At 45.2% G+C, this 19,512-nt stretch overlaps 1 protein-coding gene across 13 annotated transcripts in view; it reads right to left on the reverse strand.

Annotated features, from left to right (window-relative positions):
* The window catches only part of ARHGEF11 (Rho guanine nucleotide exchange factor 11), a 129,433-nt gene extending 124,428 nt beyond the window's left edge, over positions 1-5,005 (reverse strand). For 12 of the 13 annotated variants that reach the window (XM_058660464.1, XM_058660462.1, XM_058660461.1 and 9 more), the window contains exon 1: positions 3,439-3,865. In XM_058660464.1, coding sequence (XP_058516447.1) covers positions 3,439-3,470 — 32 coding nt within the window. In that variant the 5' untranslated portion in view covers positions 3,471-3,865. Of the gene's footprint in view, positions 1-3,438 lie in introns of all 13 variants that reach the window. The other variant, XM_004589048.2, reaches the window with a different exon arrangement.
* Between the last annotated feature and the right edge of the window lie 14,507 nt (positions 5,006-19,512).

Genomic DNA, 19,512 nt, shown 5'->3' on the forward strand with positions numbered 1-19,512 from the left:
GTGTCTGGTTTGGTCTTCACATGAGCTAACCTTTGCATGGACAGAAACTGCTTGGTGGGTGCAAATTCCAAACCACATGGTCAACCCAAAAAGATTTCTCATGGGCAATAAGGTAAACAGATATAAATGGTTTAGCAAAACTCATTACCACTCCTGAAAAAATAACTCAGCATCATTATCTGTTTGCAGCACCAAATACCTTTTTAGAAACCCTTAAAGACAAAATAGATCAAAGAAGAATAAGTTGTCCATGGACAGAAACGGAAAGGGATGTGAACAGCTACATTATAGCTCAACTTTTAGCTACAACTAATTAACACTGAAAGATAAAGAGGAGTTGCAAACAGGTCATGCTGTCTATGGACCCAGGAGACACTCTCCAACACAGGGAAAGGGATAAAAGATGGCTGAATACTTGTTCCAAAGTCTACTTGAAGCCACAACCTCTCCAAACCTATGATCCTCCGTCATGTCACTCTCCTAGGAAAAACACATTACCTAGGAAATTTTCTCGAATTGACCTTATTAACAATACTTGACATTAACATGAATGTTGAAACAATATAAAACGAAAGTATTTATCTTGCTGATACACTCACTTATTTCCACATTCAATTCCCAAGTACTTCTTGAGCACTTAGCATATAGGCTGTAACACAAGCAAATCACATTTTCTGCTTTCCTGGAATTTGTAGATAGTGTTGCTTTGGAGTGGTTTTTGGAAGTCATACTTCCTAGTTCCCCTACTAGACTATGTGTTCTCTGTGAGTAAGACATTTACAGTACCTTACACTATGGTCTTCACACAATAAGCTACTACACTGAAACAGAATCTCTGACCCCAAAGCTTGCAGTATTCCTTTCCATTCAGTACACTGTAAGACAAAGAATTATGTAAAATCCAGTCTTAAGCCCAGGATGCCAAAGGTCCATCTCAATGGCCCTCTAGCTAAAGGAGCAAGATCAGCACAGTTGGCTAGAGAGAGTTACAATGCATCTGGCTCCTAGACCGACCCTCTTGGTGGGGAAGAGACTTAGCCAGGGGTCAAGGTGAGGAACACTCTCACTCTGCAAAGCTTCACAGTCACGCAGAAGACAACGGTACTTCAACTACAGAAATGACAGGTGAGCCCCAGGATGGTTACACACAAGGTGAAGCAATGTCCTGAATGATGAAGAACATCTTTATAGCCTGCTAAACCAAGGCAAAATAGGCCTCTCCCTCACTTTAAGAGGACTAGCACACAAACCCAGTCAGATAGGGTGGAGCAAAAAAAAAGAGCCATGGAATCAGAATCAAAAGATTTGATTTAGGGCTAGCCCGGTAGTCTAGTGGCTAATGTCCTTGCCTTGTAAGCGCCAGGATCCCATATGAATGCCAATTTGTATCCCTTCTGCTCCACTTCCCTTCTAACTTCCTGCTCGTGGCCTGGGAAAGCAGTAGAGAATGGCCCAAAGCCTAGGGACCCTGCACCCCTGCACCCTGTAAACCCAGAACAAGTTCATGGCTTCTGGCTCTTGGCTTCAGATCAGGCCATTGCATCCACTTGGGAAGTGAACCAACAGATGAAAGATCTTTCTCTCTCTGTCTCTCCTTCTCTCTGTAAACCTGCCTTTCCAATAAAAATAAATAAATCTTAAAAAAAAAAAAAAGATTCAATTTCAAGTCCAAATTCCGTCAGCATGCAAGCCAAGGAACCTCTAAAGCCAGTTTACCCTTGTGTAAAATGGGAATAACCTCTGATGTTTCTCATGAAAATACTGAAAGGTGTCGTATAAAATCACCTAGGAAACCATAACATGCCACACAAATTCCTGAGCGCAGTATCTGTGAGGATCTCCGGACTCTCAGAGGACATCTTTCATCAATACAGGAATTTATACTTGTCTTCTCCTCCTAGCACTCCCCACACCCAGATTCCAATCTTCTCATATCCTTGAATTCACAGAAGTAGTTCATCAACTAAACCTTGCAGAGTCAAGCGTGCTAAGTCCCAAACTCCATGGAGATAAGAAGGGAAGCAGGGTAGCATTTCAACTCTTTGTCGATATGTCTCAGTCCTCCCCCTTCTAGCGTAACACTGCAGACAGGTTAATAGATGGTGGTGGAAGGGTGCATCAGAATCCCCATGATCCCTTGAGGGGCTGCCTGTCCATTTGGGAGTTCTGAGGCAATACAGAGATTAATATTTGAGAAAGAGAGATTATATGCAATTTAGGCCACAATTCCACAGCCCAATGGAAGTTAGCGTGGATAACCAAAGGTTAACTGGACAGGTAAAAAACAATTGCTCCCTGCAATGATTTTTCTTATCTCTGCAACAATACTTTATCCAAGCCCAGTTCTTTCATTTGCTTCTTCAGTCTTTTAATTTCCCATCTTGCCTATCCTTTTAGGAAATGTGCAGCACCCATGAAACATAAAACACCCCCTCAGGATTCTCAAGGAGGGAAGGGCTAGGAGGGGTAGGAGGTGGGAGGGTGAAAAGGCAGATACTCTACAAAGTTGTTCCAATCCTTTGAAGGGAAGAATTATAATCACACTGTAATGTTGCCAGCAATGGGAAGAGTAGAGAACCTCGGTGGGGGAGGGGTGTCATGTGCTCTGACTATGAGGGCCAGTGCCTCTGCCCACCAAGTCTAAGAGACCAAAACAATTCCTTCCGGCACTCAGCAGAGGGAAGATCCATTTTGCAGAGTCAAGCTTATTAAGAACGGCTTGGAAGATTAAACCTAGAGCATCAGCCAGCTGGCAGTTCTCAATTTAAACCCCAAGCTGGGAGGGGAGGAAATTCTAAAGTGGCCTAAGCAGTTTGGGGCCAAACGAGCTACTGGTTTAAAAAAATCCAGACCTTTATAGGTGGCAAAGGTGTTTTCTGTCCCATCTTAAAAGAACATCCTCTCTATTCTAGACATTAGATCCACCCCTCTGCCAAGCCCCACCATTCCATAACAACCAGCTTGGTAGAGGCCCACGCCCCTGCCAGGCCCTTCCCCCAGCAGCTCCAATACCTAAAGCCGGTTGCCATCCACCACAAGGGGCTCACGTGCCAAAGCCTGTGTCTCCCTGCTACCCCTGGGCTGGCAAGTAGAGAGACCCAAATCAGCCTCTACCCTGGAAAAGTCAAAAGCCACTGAAACCATTTCCCCCCACCATCACTCCCCTTCCTCTCTCAGGGCGTCCCTGTTTATTGCTTCTATTCAAAAGACACTCAATCAGGGGCTACGTTTTGAACGAGGACACACACAGAAGGAACACAAACACACATGCGGACAGTCCCCGGAGACCAATGCGGCGAGCCCACCATTCCCACACACAGCCGTTTACTGCAACCCTTTCACAAAATGCAACGCCCTTCCCCCTCCCAGCCTTCCCTCAGCCAGGGCTGAAAAAAAAAAAAAAAAAACAAAACAAAACCAAACGCTCAGCACACCTACCTGTCTATGCTCTGGGGCAATCTTACACTCATGGTTTCTCGTTGTCTCCACGGTTCCAGAATCCCGCAGCCTCGGTGTCGTGATTAGGACTGGTCCACTCACAATTTTCAAGAGAAGCGAGAGGACGCCTCCCAACTCGAAGACTGAAAAAATGTTTTTTTCTTCCAGTTCTCAGGACCCTGGCAACTGAAGCTCCACTCTACTTCTACCAGTTAACATGGTCTGCTTTCTTCCTCCCCACCCCCCACCCCCCCCAAAAAAGAGAGAAAAAAAGAAAAAGAGGAAAAACTATGACCTTCTTGGAAACCAAAAACCTCACCACAAACCTCCTCAAGGTTAGCACTATGAGCTAAAAAATGAATCACAGAAAGAATGCGCCTTCAAAATATGTCTTCATTGCAACGCACAGATAACTATCATCCTTTTACTCCAGCTGTCCTTCGGTTGGCAAGACAGCCTGAAGCTCTAAAGGGGAAAAAAATAATTTTCAGGTCTTCAATGCTTGAGATGATAACAGCAAATATATCTGAGGGCATGGAAGGCAAAAAAAAAAAAAAAAAAAAAAAGAATAAATCCAAAACAGCACTTCAAAAAAAAAAAAAATCTTCCAGCTGATTTAAACAGTAAAAAAGAAATAATAATAAATAAAGCCATACAATAGTATGTACACAACAGCACTCCTTCCAAGTCCAGTGCAACCTTGGAAACCAAAATTTGTGAATTCACTTAAAAAAAAAAGCTTTTACATGAAAGGTTTTGAAATTCTGAAATGAGCCAATATGCAAATCCCACACAGAAACAAAACAAAACAAAAATCACAGAACACCTGAAATGCAACGCTTTCTACCTTTAAGATGGTAGCATTAACCACAAACCAAAGCAGATCCCTGAAAATATCCTCTCCCTTTCTTTTGCCTTTAAACTTGCAGGTTCCTCCACTTAGCCCAGCCTGATTCGCAGACCCAGCCTACGTTCGGCCTTTTTCTGAAAGAAAATTTCCTGAGTTACTTCTGCTGTTTTGCTCCTCCACATCCAGACTCCGAAAATTTCTGTCGCCTCAGCCTCCATGAAACAGAGATTTCGCTTCCTCCCGTTCCCCTTCTCTGTCTCTCTCCTCGCTCAGATCTCGCCCGGCCAGAAAAACTGCTCCTTATGATTCGTTTGGATTATTATTGTGGATTGGAGTTCCGAGTGGGCTCTTCCTGCAGACCAGCCTCCTGGAAAAATCCGGCCGTCTCGTTGCTCTCGGCCTCCGTGTTGCCTTCCTTTCCGCCCCTTGCCTATTCTCACAGGCAGGAGCCCACCGTGCCTCGCGCAGGACGCCGGCCGGGCCTCCGGCTCCCGGTCCCGTTCACCCGCTCGCCCGCCGCCCGACCGCCGTGCTCCGGCCTCGGCGGCCGCTCGGGACTCCCTGCTCAGGCGTAGCTGGTGGGAAGGACGACGGCAGGCCGGCACGAGCGGCCGTCCGACTCCCGGCGTCGCGGCCGCGCTCGCCTCCTTCCGGGCCCCTTCCCCCTCGGCTCGCCGCTCGCTCGGGCGCAGGCCCGGCCGGCCGCCCCCTCCCCGCGTCCCCCTCCCTCCTCCTTCCCCGCGAGCCTTTCTCCTTCCCTCGCTCCGGCGGGGGGCGGGGCCGCAGGCTCCTCCTCCTCCTCCTCCTCGCCGCGCCGCCGGCCGGCCTGCCTTTCCCCTCGCGCCGCGGCGTCCGGGAACGGGAGCGGGAAGCCGTCCTCCCTTCCCTTGCCGGGTCCGGCCGCCGGGCTGCCGCCCGCCTGCCCGCCTGCCCGCCTGCCCGCCACTCGCCAGGCCCCACAGTGCGCCCTGGCCCCCTGCGACCCTTTTCTGCCGCCCCTCGGCAGGTTCCCGCCGCGGCACCACAGACACCGGCCCCTCGGCACGGCCTAGCTGGTCTCTGCCGGCTCCGACGGATCCCCGGCTTGGCCTAGTCCTGCCCCGACCCCTGCAAGGAAGCTCGCGCGGTCCTTGCCGCTTTCTCTGTCGCTTCCCTTTGTTTTATTTTGTTTTTGTTTTGTTTGTTTGTTTTGCCCCTTCTCGCGGTGTCGGCGCCCCTCGCCCTTACCGTGGTGTAGGGTCTTTACCTGTTTGCCCTCACTGACTTCACCCTCTCACCACCGCTCATCACCTCTCCTCTAACCTTATTGTTTAAAAAAAAAAAAGCCTGCCGCCGCCTTTCTCGTGAGTGTTAGGAGCTTGACTGTGGCGCTTGCCGCTGTAACACTCACTACTGCGGCAGAACCTTGATTCTAACCTGGGCCATGTTACAAATAAAGCCGAAAGAGGACTTCTTAGGACTGGAAATGACCTCTGGTAACTGCCATTATAAAATATTGGCTGTGGTGTGTTTGCCTACGTTCCTTCCTTTTCCCACCATCTAGACTGTTCTTGAGAATGCGCCTATCATATGTATGTAAATTTACCACTTAGACCTTGGTGAAATTCTGAGAGACCCTCACCAGGTTAGGAGTGAGTATAGAAACAGCTGTAGGAGGGCCCAGCACAATGGCTCAAATAGCTAATCCTCCCTCTTCAAGCACAGGGATCCCATATTGGCCCAGCTGCCCGACTTCCCATGCAGCTCCAGGCTTGGGGCCTGGGAAAGTAGTTGAGGATGGCCCAAAGCCTTAGGACCCTGCACCCATGTGAGAGACCAGGAGGAGACACCTGGCTCCTGGCTTCGGATCAGCTTGGCTCTGACCATTATGGTCATTTGGGGAGTAAACCAGCAAATGGAAGCTCTTTCTGTCTTTCTTGTCTTTGTACATCTGTCTTCCCAGTAAAAACAAAATAAAATCTTTGTTTAAAATAGCAAGAGGAAAAAGAAAACTACTAAGTATCTATGACCTTCTATGAGCCAGGAGCTTTCCCCAAATTGCATAAGGTAAGACTCATCCAACCTGCTGCCTGCAGCCCATCTCCAGCAACCCCAGGTAGCAACTCAAAGACAAGGGTACTGGCCTGAATTTGAAGCTGCAGTCCAAATTGCTGCTGAATGAGCCCTCTACAGAAGCATTCTCATGAATGTGGTGACTGACCAGTGGTAGCCAAATTGTTTTTACAAATGTCTTTTTAACAGTTACATGCCCTAATGTGAAAATATGAAAAGGTAGAAATAAAAATAAATTTTTTTCACTCATAAGTTACTAATGACTGTCATAACTAGAAAAGATAACTTGTCAGAAAATAGCACATTCAACTGGAAAAAATGTGTCTTGGATAGCATCTACTAAATCATGAGACACCAACCATGTGAACGTTTTTAACTGAGATTCAAAAAGTCAACTTACCTTTTAAGTCAACAGTCTAACTGATTGGAAGATGTTGCATCTTATCATGAGTTCAGACCCATGAGAAACTTCATTTAGATTTTAAAAATAGATCTAACAGTAGGTATTTGGTGCAGCTGTTAGGACACTGCTCTGGGTTCCCATCCTGGCTCTGCTTCCTAGGCCAGCTTCCTGCTAATGTGCTGAGGCAGTAGGTGATTGCTCAAATACAAGGGTTCCTTCCACCAATGTTGGAAACCCGCATTGAGTTTCAGGCTCCTGGCTTCAGCCTGCCCAGTCCTGGCAGTTATGGGCATTTGAGAAATGTACCAGGAGATGGAAGATCCTGTTGCTCTGTTGTCTTTCAAACAAACAGCAATCTTAAAAAAATATTTTAAAATTTTGTGTCCTATTATTTCAAGTGTGCAGACAAAAGCTTTAAAAGGTGAAAGACGTTGCTTATGGTAATGAAAAAAGTCACAATATGGAACCATTTCCAGTCATCCATTTAAAAAATGATTTCTCTGTAAAGCATGTGTCTTTAGAAAAGCAGTGGCTTTCTCAACCTTCAGTAGATTGTTACCTTCACTTTGTGGGGGCAGATTAGGTAGATTTGGGGTTAGTATGTGTTAGGCAGCATCCTCTTGACAGCTGTTCTTCGATGTCCAACACTGAGATAAAAACGTGTATCTCTGTGCTCAGAATCTCACTTTGGACCGTTCCCAGGAATTTGACAAGCTGCAGAATGAAATCTGTCATGGTTCTTCTCCCTGTCTTTCCAAAGGTTTGTAACGTTTGTGGCATTTCACAGGCTTGTTTTCCTCCCGTGGGTGGCATACATTGGGAGGAAAATCAGTGCCAACTATGGTCTGCAAGGGCTACCTTTGGTTCCTGGAAACTTCTCACACACTGTGTGTGACAGATGATCTCCGACACAGTGACTGAGAGTGTTAGGTCACCAGCATTAGTAAAGCCTAAATAACTAGCTTTGCTATAAATACTAAGATGAGTACATCTGCAAATATTTTCTGTGTGCACGCCAAGGCAACTCCTTACACACCCCACTTTGAAGACTGTGGGTGTGGCTTCAGCAGGATCAAGTTCCTTGAGGTCAGCTGGCCATTTAAGTGAATGGTAAGCCCCGCTTGAGAAAACAAAATACAGCAATTTGTGCCCAGACAGACTGAAGAATTTGGAGGCAGCTTTTGACTAAGGGGAAGAGCACTGCTAGAAAAAGATTTCCAAGAACTCGGTTTGTTTGGGACTGTGTCCCTTTCTAGTCCATAGGATCGTGAGAATTTAGTAAACTTGTGCCTGTGCTCAGTAAACTGTAGGATAGGCAGAAAAATCATGATAAATACTGGTAAGTGTTATCCTGAGTCAACATAGTCCTTTTAACCTTCTATAAAACTCTTTTGGGGCTGGGCCTGGTGTGGTGGCCTAGCGGCTGGGATCCTCGCCTTGAACACACCAGGATCCCATATGGTTGCCGGTTCTAATCCCGGCAGCTCCACTTCCCATCCAGCTCTCTGCTTGTGGCCTAGAAAAGCAGTTGAGGATGGTCCAGGTCCTTGGGACCCTGTACCTGTGTGGGAGACCTGGAGGAAGTTCCTGGCTCCTGGCTTTGGTTCGGCACAGCACCGGCCATTGCGGCTCACTTGGGGAGTTAATCATCAGTTGAAAGATCTACTTCTCTGTCTCTCCTCCTCTCTGGATATCTGACTTTGCAATAAAAATTAAAAAAACAAAACAAAAACAAAAACAAAAACAAAACAACTCTATTGGGGCCAGTGTGATGGCTCAGTTGACTAGTGCTGTGGGCTAGTGCCTGTATTCCATATGCATCCCGGTTCACGTCGTGGCTGTTTCACTTCCCATAATCTCCCACCCAGCTCCTTGCTTGTGGCCTGGGAACCCAATAAAGGATGACTTAAGTTTTTGGGCCCCTGTACCTGCATGGGAGATCCAGGAGGAGTGGGGGAGAGGTCTCCTGGTTTCTGGTTTCAGATCAGCTCTGGACTGACTCAGCTCCAAACATTGCAGCCATTTTGGGGTTGAAGCACCAAATCTTTCTGTCTGTCCTTTCTTTAAATCTGTATTTCCAATAAAAATAAATAAATCTTTTAAAAAGCTTATTAATACAGCCCTACTTTCCTCTGTCCAACATCCCAACAGGTAGGGAACTCATGTATTTATAGCTAACGAATCTGCACCCACATGGGAAAACCGGAAGAGGCTCCTGGCTTCGGATTGGCTCAGAGCCCATTGCAGCCACTTGGGAAATGAATTAGCAGACAGAAGATCTTCCTCTCTGTCTCTTCTCTCTGTAATCTAACTTTCCAATAAAAATCTACAAATCTTTAAATATATATATATATATGTATTAAGATTTCTATATATATATTTGACGATCCTACCAGGCAAAGAGGTTTTAGATGATTTGTGTGAGATCCTATTGAGACTAGAATCCACACCTGGTCATATTTAAATAATAATATGGGCGCCGGTTCTAATCCCGGCAGCTCCACTTCCCATCCAGCTCTCTGCTTGTGGGCTGGGAAAGCAGTCGAGGACGGCCCAATGCATTGGGACACTGCACCCACGTGGGAAACAAGTTCCCGGCTTCGGATTGGTGCAGCACCGGCCATTGTGGTCACTTGGGGAGTGAATCATCGGACGGAAGATCTTCCTCTCTGTCTCTTCGTATATCTGACTTTGTAATAAAAATAAATAAATCTTAAAAAATAAAAGATCTCTCTCTCTCTCTCTCTGTAACTGCCTTTAAAATAAATATTTTCTGGGGCCTGGCAAAGTAGTCTAGCAACTAAAGTCCTCGCCTTGCACGTGCTGGGATCCCATATAGGCGTCAGTTCTAGTCTCGGCAGCCCCATTTCCCAGGAGGCTCCCTGCCTACGGCCTGAGAAAGCAGTTGCGGACAGCCCAAAGCCTTGGGATCCTGCACCCGTGTGGGAGACCCGAAAGAGGCTCTGGCTCCTGGTTTCAGATTGGCTCAGCTCCAGCTGTTGTGGCTGCTTGGGGAGTGAATCAAAGGTCAGAAGATCTTCCTCTATCCTCCTTTCTGTATACCTGATTTTCCAAAAAAAATAAAATAAATCTTTAAAAGAATATTTTTTTAAAAGGCAGAATTATAACCAGAGCATTCTTCCATCTGCTGATTCACTCCCCAGATGACCTCAATGTCTGCGTTGGACCAGGATGAAACCAGGAATTTCATCCAGGTTTCCCACATGGATGCAGAGCCCCAAGCACCCAGGTGGGCCATCTTCTGCTGCTTTCCTTTGCACATTAGCATGGAATTTTATTGGAAGTAGAACAGCCAGGACTCAAACCAGTGCTCAAATGGGATGGCAGTGTTAAAGTGGCAGTTTCGCCTGCTATTTATGCCACAACACCAGTCTTCTGAGAAAATCTTGTGACTTTATTTTTTTCGGTGATTTAGATTTCTCTAGAATGCTTTTGCTAGCCAGACTAACTTCTTGTGAGAGATTTCATTTCATTGTCACTCGGAATGCTATGTTCATTTGACCTATTGAGCTGCCAACAAAATTTTAATGTGACAGAATGTAACACCAAAAATGGATATAATGCTTACTATGTAACACGCTCTTCTAAGCAAATTACTAGTATCAACCACTTGTTCCTCACAAAAGCTTTTTGAGGTAGATATGATTATCATTTCTATTTTCAGAGGCAAAATAGGCCCAGAGCTTCAGGGAAGGGTACTGAGGCGGGCTGGTCTCAGGATCTGTGCTTTACTGTGTCCATTCTTGTCCCTATGTTGTGAACAGAATGCCAGGCACAGGGGCCAAGGGTAGATGGTGGTGAGATAAAAAATCAGAGAACTGGGCTGGCAAGGTGGCTCAACAGGCTAATCCTCCACGTGCAAGTGGCGGTGCCTTGTGATACCGGTTTGTGTTCTGCTTGCACCACTTCCCACCCAGTGGAGGATAGCCCAAATACTGGGGACCTTGTGTTTATGTAGGAGATGCAGAAGGAGCTCGTGGCTCCTGGTTTAAGATCAGATTAGCTCTGGCCATTTGTGGCCATTTGAGGATTGAACCAGAGGTGAAAGATATTTCTCTCTGTCTCTCCTTTCTGTAAATCTGTCTTTCCAATCAAAAGAAATAAATGTTTAAGAAAAGGAGTTCATGCATGGGTAGTTTAATGATAGAATTCTCATCTGTCATGTGGGAAGCCTGGTTTAGATTCCTGGCCAATGCAGTACCTTATTACCTTTTGAAGAATAAAAAAAGTGATGAGTTTAAAAAAAATCAAAGAATAGTACCTTGGCAGAACCTTCTCAGAAAGAAGTGCAGGGTATGTAAAAGAGAAATACTTTGGGGAGGAGCTACAAATTCAGTCCATAGATTAACTCCTTTGCTCTCCAGAAAGTTTTTTATCCCATGGTGCAGTGAAGCAGACTTTTCCCTGCTGCTTTAAGCTCTTTATCCTCTCAGAGTGCCTTGAGTTATGTCCCTGCCCTCGCTTCCGTCTCCTGAAGCTCTCGGGGCATTTGAGGGGGCCACAGGGTCACTTTTCAGGTGCACACTTCAATCTCCCAAGGTTGGTACCTTGCTGTCTAGAGTTACCTTAGAAACCAACCCTCTCCCATCACACTGCCAGGAGCTGAGACTGACTGAATAACAGGAAAGGTGCCAAGACAAATTGTTAAAGAAAATGTGTGAAAGAAAACCAGTTTTAGACAGAAGGATAGTATTTTGGGAAATTGGTTGTGGATGTGTGTGTGTATTTTTCCATCCCAAAAAGAAAAAGTTCCCAGCATCTGATGTGAGAAACAGAAAGGCGAGATGACAGGGGAAGATAATTTTTAAAAACAATCTGAAAACTGCTTTAAAAACTGAAAAATGGCCTTTTGAAAAAATGTTGAAGACTTAATTAACATACAATAAATTATATATATTAAAATGTACAGCTTGATAAGTTCTGACACTTTCATGCATGTGAAACCATTAGCACACTCAAGATAAACTGTATGTTTATTGGGGCTGGTATTGTGGTGTAGCAGATGAAGTCTCCTTATAGGCACTGGTTCTGGGTCTGACTGCTCCACTTCCAATCCAGCTCTTTGCTAATGTGCCTGGGAAAGCAGCAGAGGATAACTCAGGTTCTTGGCCCTACACCCACATGGGAGACCCAGAAGAAACCCCCAGCTCCTGGGTTCCTATCGGCAGAGCTCCCATTGTTGTGGACATTTGGGGAGTGAACCAGCAGATGAAGGATCTCTATCACCCCTTCTCTCCTTCTCTCTCTATACGTCTTTCAAAAAAAAAAACAAACAAACTAGTAAATTAAGCGTATTCTAAAAAATATATGTATTGGGCTTGGCGGCGTGGCCTAGCGGCTAAAGTCCTCGCCTTGAAAGCCCCGGGATCCCATATGGGCGCCGGTTCTAATCCCGGCAGCTCACTTCCCATCCACCTCCCTGCTTGTGGCCTGGGAAAGCAGTTGAGGACGGCCCAATGCATTGGGACACTGCACGCGCGTGGGAGACCCGGAAGAGGTTCCAGGTTCCTGGCTTCGGATCGGCGCGCATGGGCCCGTTGCGGCTCACTTGGGGAGTGAAACATCGGACGGAAGATCTTCCTCTCTGTCTCTCCTCTGTATATATCTGGCTGTAATAAAATGAATAAATCTTTAAAAAAAAAATATATATATATATATGTATTTACTCCCTGAAAATGTGATTTTTTACCTCTTTTCTGGACCCATTCCTCCAGCTTAATCCCCCAGCAGTCACTGACCTGCTTTCTGTCTGTATAGATTAGTTTTATCTTTTAGAATTTAAAAAATTAGATGTATAACTGTGGGGAGCAGGGTGCTGAAGCTGCTCCCCAGAATAGCAGGAGGGGCCATCGCAAGATGGCGGCTGGCCCAGGGCGAGGAAGCAGAACTGGTCTCGCCAGCAGGTAAACAGGAAGTCACAGGGATAGGCTAATTCACTCGCTGTGATTACTGGCCTATCACGTAGCGCCAAGTGGACCCACGGGCAGAAGTGATTGGTAGAGAACTATAGAAAAGTAGCTGGTAAAAGCTAGGCGAAGACAACAGGGGACGAGGAACGGACTGACAGACTGGCGGACGACAGGGTGCGAGGACAGACGGACGGACTGGGACAGAGGGACAAAGACGGGACAAGGGAGAAGGAAAACTGGTGGGAGGAAGGGTGCTGGAGAGAAAGTAGAAAAGGGGGATACAGACAGAAGCAGTAAACAAGAATGGAGAAATGGAGCATAAAGTATGGGAAGAAATATGGGAGGAAGGGTGCCGGAGAGAAGAAGCGGGGAGAAAAGCTTAGACCAATGGAGACAGGAGCAACAGAGAGAAGGTTTTAAATGCAGCTGGTTTTGGCAGTGAAGGGTCTGGTTGCCAGCTTTTCCTAGACCCCCAAGAGTATGACTTGGCGTTTTAGTGTTGCCGCTGCTGGGTGGCAGTGACATATAACTTCATTTTATTTTCCTTATTTCATTCCATTCATTTCCATAACCGAGGTGAAGACAAAGAGTGGGAGACACACAAAGATCTTTCATCCACTGGTTTCTCTCCACACATAACAAGCGACTAGGAACCTGGAACTCAGTCACTTAGTCCAGGGCTGCTACAGGGATGGGAACGACCCACTGCCTGAGCCAGCCTTGCTGCCTCCCAGGGCGCAGGCGCAGTAGGAGGAAGCTGGCATTGGATGGGGAGCTGAGATGGGACATGGGCATCCCAAGCAGTGTTGTAACCACTGCACCCACCTCTCTAACTGAATCACATACTTGTAATTTGTACCCTTTCATGTATGACTTCTTTTGTTTAGCATAATTACTTCAGATAGTTTGAAGGTATTTTAAAAAGTTTATGGATAATGGGGCCCGGCGGTGTGGCCTAGTGGCTAAAGTCCTCGCCTTAAAAACGCCCCGGGATCCCATATGGGCGCTGGTTCTAATCCCGGCAGCTCCACTTCCCATCCACCTCCCTGCTTGTGGCCTGGGAAAGCAGTCAAGGACGGCCCAAAGCTTTGGGACCCTGCACCCGTATGGGAGACCCGGAAGAGGTTCCTGGTTCCCGGCATCGGATCGGCGCGCACCGGCCCGTTGCGGCTCACTTGGGGAGTGAAACATCGGATGGAAGATCTTCCTCTCTGTCTCTCCTCCTCTCTGTATATCCGGCTTTCCAATAATAATAAAATCTTTTTAAAAAAAAAGTTTATGGAAAATGGAATTAAATTTTGGTGACAAAATGTATTGAAATCCATGTGTAATTTTCAAATTATAGACATTTTTTATGAATTTTTGAAGAATTGTATGCATGGATTTCTTTTTTTTTTTTTTTTTTTGCTACAGGGCTGCCACTGTGGTAGCCACTGGACTTCTAATTCAGGTTCCTACTAATGTTTTTGGGTAAGCAGCGCTGACAACTCAAATACTTGGGCTCCTGTCACCCACATGGAAGACCAGGATGAAGTTCTTAGGCAGGGCTAGACCTGGTTATTGTGGTCATCTGGGGAGTGAACCAATGGTTGGAAAATATCTCTTTTCTGTTTTTCACTCTTTGTCACCCTGTCTTTCAAGTAAACTAGTCTTTTAAGATTTTCACCAGTACAAATATTTTTCCCATGAACATTTTGCGGTGATCTTGGATATTCAGTCTTTATTTTTTCATGGAATGATTTTTATTATTGTTTTGTGATACAGTTCCATAGGCTTTGGGATTTCTCATCCCCCTCCCCAAGGATATCCAATCTTTTGATATCCAAGTTGAAGTTGATTATTTAATCAACTAATTGCTTATTGCTAGCACATAGAAATAGAGATTTTTTTTCATGTTAATCTATCTTGCAATCTTATAAACCCACTTCTTAGTTCAAGTGGGCATTTTGCATATTCCTAATTCCTTTCACATAGATTTTCATGCTATTTGAGAAGAAAGACAATGTTTCCTTTTAATCTTCATTTCTTTTTAAAAATCCTTTAATTTTGTTAGAATTAGTAAAAGCAAATAGTCTCGTCATTTTCTGGTATTACAGAAGTATTTGTTTTTTCACCATTAAATATGATGTAATCTGTAGATTTTTCTTAGTTACTCTTCTATCAGGTTTGGAAACTTCCTTTCAATTCAAGTATGCTGGAACTTGTATCAAGAGTAGACCTAGGACCTGGTACAATGGCTCAATGGATAAATTCTCACCTTACAAGTACCAGGATCCCATAATGGGTACCAGTTCATGTCCTGGCTGCTCCAGTTCCCATCCAGCTCCCTGATTGTGACTTGGGAAGTTATCAGAGGTTGGTCCAAAGGTTTCGGACCTTTGGATCGGCTCAGCTCCAGCCCTTGTGGCCATTTGGGGAGTGAATCAGTGGATAGAAGATCTTTCTCTCTGTCTCTCCTTCTCTCTGTAAATCGGATCTGTCTTTCAAATAAAAATAAATAAATGTTTTTTAAAAAGAAAAAAAGACCAGAGAGAATCAACATGGCAGAATAAGGTCAGGACACATTTAAACAGAGAAACATTAGCCAGTGTGAAGCAGAGAGGGCATATTCCAGGAAATAGGAGAAGACAGAACAACAGCGGAGGGGTATCTAGAGATTAACAGAAATGGGAAAGCAGTGGATACAATGGTGTGGTGTTGCAATGACCAAAATATCCTGGTGGTATTAGTGAGTGGTGAGCTGAACTGCACTGGCAGCTGGAACTCCACAGCAACAAAGTAGGAAGGGATGTTAACTGGGAACTCAGGAGGTGAACCCAAACAAAGAACTGCTCGTCCTGCTGGTCTGTTGGATTTGACTAGGAGCAGAGATAGAGTGGCAGGTCCCAGATGGGCTGTGTGGGAACAGGGTGGATTTCACAGCCCAGTCCACCCCCAGCGCTGAATCAGGAAACATTTTGTGTAGGGAAGCAAAGGCTATGAGATAGGACTGTGCATGCACTGAGCTGGGATTGAACTCATTTCTGGCTCTGTAAACTGCAACAATGTGGCATCCTGCAGGTTCCACCCAAGAAAAGTCTGGGTAGCCCTCAGGACTGATGACCAGCAGATCAAGAACTCTAGAAGTGGCACTTCAGGCACCGTTTTGTACAGTGTGGAAAAGGCTTTAAGACCACAGGGATATATCTTGTCTTAGGAAAGGTCTGGGGTCTTTGTGTGGTGACCCTGGGCCCCAGCTCCATTGTGTCCCTCCACCTCCATTGTGTTTTCTGGGAGATTTGAAAGAAGACCCCTGGAGTGCATTGATTTTCAATAAATGTAAACCCCAGGCCCTTGCCCAGAGGCAAGAAAAGAAGGAGCCTGGAGTCTGATCTCAGGGGTCCTAAAATGACCCCCCCAGTCTGAGTGGACTCTGGCCCAGGTGGGAGACTGCAGCAGACTCCACTGCTGGCAGGGTCAGACAGGCTCTGGTGGGACACCCCATGACTTGGGGTAGTGGCCGCAGCAGGCCCACTCTGAGCCCCCTTTCTCAGTTTCGATGAGAGAAGGAGGCATTAAAACATTGACCAGCGCCAGTGATTGGAGGTGATTGCGGCAGGAAGGGGCAAATTTAAATAACCTTAAAATCTAAAAAAAAAGGGCCTGGTGGCGTGGCCTAGCGGCTAAACTCCTCGCCTTGAACGCGCCAAGATCCCATATGGGCGCTGGTTCTTATCCCAGCAGCTCCACTTCCCATCCACCTCCCTGCTTGTGGCCTGGAAGAAGCAATTGAGGATGGCCCAAAGCCTTGGGACCCTGCACCCGCGTGGGAGACCTGGAGGAGGTTCCTGGTTCCTGGCATCGGATTGGCATAGCACTGGCCCGTTGCAGCTCACTTGGGGAGTGAATCATCGGACGGAAGATCTTCCTCTCTGTCTCTCCTCCTCTCTGTATATCTGACTTTGTAATAAAAATAAATCTTTAAAAAAAATCTAACAAAAAAAAAAAAAAAAAAAAAAAAAGACCACAAGGATAGAGCCCAGCATAATGGCCTAGCAGCTAGAGTCTTCACCTTGAATGCTTTGGGATCCCATATGGGTGCAGGTTCTAGTCCTGGCAGCCCTGCGGCCCATCCAGCTCCCTGCTTGTGACCTGGGAAAGTAGTCAACGCCCAAAGCCTTGGGACCCTGCACCTAAGTGGGAGACCTGAAAGAAGCTCCAGGCTCCTGGCTTCGGATTGGTTCAACTTCACTCATAGTGGCAACTTGGGGAGTGAATCATCGGACGGATGATCTTCATCTCCGTCTTTCCTCCTCTCTGTATATATATCTGACATTGCAATGAAAATAAATAAATCTTAAAAAAAAAAAAAAAAAAAAGACCACAGGGACAACAGCGAGCTGCGCATGCACTGAGCTTGCGAGAACTCACTGAGCTTAGTGCCTTGTACTGGTCGCACAGGAAAATAATGCCAACTTTAGCATTGTGTGGGTCAAAATAGGTCCGTGTGGCCTTCAGACCTCATCGCCAACAGGTTCTGGCAAGATCAACACCACCAACCTAGCTATCTATGTAAGACACTTGGTGTCTCCCTAATTCTGGGACCTGCTCCAACCGTAAGTGGGAGAAAGGTTGTGCAGACAACACTGCAGCCTCAGCATGATATCACAGGAGGTGGAGAGTGGTGAAACAGGAGTTGGGGCTATGGAGACCATGGTGGAAATCTAACACAAGAACCCAGACCTGGAACTCACTGGAAGATGTGGCACAAGTAGCTGCAAACAAAGAGCCATGTACCTACCAACTGCAATAATTGTATACTCGTGGGTGATACAGCTTAGAAACCTGTCCCAAGGAGAAGAATCTGATAACTAGAAGTACAATGACCAAGAGCAAAAGAAGAGACAAAGGCACAATGAATATTACTGAAGACTCCCCTGCAAAGGAGCAAAACCCTTTGCCAACCTCAGAGATCACTGAGGAAGACATTGAGAAAATGGAGTATACAGAATTGTGAACACTTGTTAGAAGGCTTCTTGTCAATAATGAGAAGTACTTAGAGCAGGCATTCAAGGAATTTAAGGAATATGTCACACTGGAAATGAATCAAATGGAAGCTGATATATCAGAAATTAAGAATACAATGGAGTAAGTTGAAAGTACAGTGGAGAATCTCCAAAATAGAATGAAGCAAGCAGAGGAAATAATCTCAGAATTGGAAGATATTTTCTGTTGCCAGGAGGAAAGAAACAAAAAGTTGGAAGCAGAGCTGGGTCAAGCTAAAAAAGTATTCAAGAATTGAAAGACGCTAAAAGGCCAAATATAGGAGTTCCGGGAGTCCCAGAAGGTGCAGAAAGATAAGCTGGGATTAAAAATGTATTTAATGAAATAATAAGGGAAAGTTTCCCTAATCTAGGGAAAGAATTGGGAAAAACATCTAGAAGGGGCACAGATTTCCCAGCAGGGTTGACCAAAAGCGATCTTCACCAAGACATATGATAATCAAGTTCTCTTCCACTGAACATATGGAAAAGATCCTTAATTGTACATGTGAAAAAAATCAATTGACATATAAAGGAATGCCAGTTAATTTACAGGAGACCTCTCACAGGAATCTCTACAGGCCAGAAGAGAATGAAGCTACATTCCAAATTCTCAAAGCAAAAAATAGTCAGGGGCCTGGCACAGTAGCCTTGCAGCTAAACTCCTCGCCTTGCACGTGTCAGGATCCTATATGGGTGCCAGTTCTAATCCTGGCAGCCCTGCTTCCCATCCAGCTTTCTGCTTGTGGCCTGGGAAAGCAAGGACGGCCCAAAACCTTGGGACCCAGCACCCGCGTGGGAGACTCAGAAGAAGCTCCTAGCTCCTTGCTTCAGATTGGCTCAGCTCCAGCCTTTGTGGCCACTTGGGGAATGAATTATCGGATGGAAGATCTTCCAATCTGTCTCCTCCTCTATGTATATCTGACTTTCCAATTAAAAAAAAAAAAAAGTTGGCCCAGGTTAATGTACCCAGCAAAGCTTTCATTTGTCTTTGTAAATGAAATAAAATTCTTCCACAATAAAGAAAAGTTTAAAGAATATACCTCTTCCAAACCTACCCTACAAATGGTACTTAAAAATGTTATTTTCACAAAGAAGAAGAGTAGCACCCACCAAAACCAAAGGCAAATGTGAAAAATATCCCAGTAAAGTAATAGAAGACTAAATCAAGTAATAACCCATTGCTAAAATGATAGGAACAAATAACCACCCATTCATATTAACTGTGAAAGTAAAGGACTTAAATTTATCAATCAAATGTCATGGATTAAAAAAAAATCACTTATTTGTTGCCTACAGGAGACATATCTCACCAACAAAGGTCAGCAGAAACTGTATCTCATGGATTTTTGACTTTTTTTTTTTCAGTTTCATCTCTTCAAAACTCTCATTAAATGCTTCAGTGACTCATAGATAATATGTAGCATTATTTTTTTCAAAAAGATTCTTGGTTTTCTTTTTCATTTCTTCAGCGACACATTATTCATTCAGTGCATGTTATTTAACTTCATGCTGTTGTAAATTTCTAGTTTTCTTCCTGTTGTTGATTTTGCTTTGTGCCTTTTCATTTAAGGGGATATATAGTAACTGCTTAATGGAGACTATCATATCCAGATGTGAGGATACAATGCAGTATGCATCTCTACTTCCAGATCAAAAATGGACTTCCAATGAAACTATTAAGTATATTTTGATAATAGGATGCTGGGCTCTCTGCCGTTGTCCATGCCCACAACGATGGACATATGACTGTTTATGAAGAACTATACTATAGTAATCATATAGGGGAACTCAGTGGGGTGGGAAGAGAAAAGTTGG

The sequence above is a fragment of the Ochotona princeps genome, chromosome 2 (genome assembly GCF_030435755.1).
Source record: "Ochotona princeps isolate mOchPri1 chromosome 2, mOchPri1.hap1, whole genome shotgun sequence".
Classification (NCBI taxonomy): domain Eukaryota; kingdom Metazoa; phylum Chordata; class Mammalia; order Lagomorpha; family Ochotonidae; genus Ochotona; species Ochotona princeps.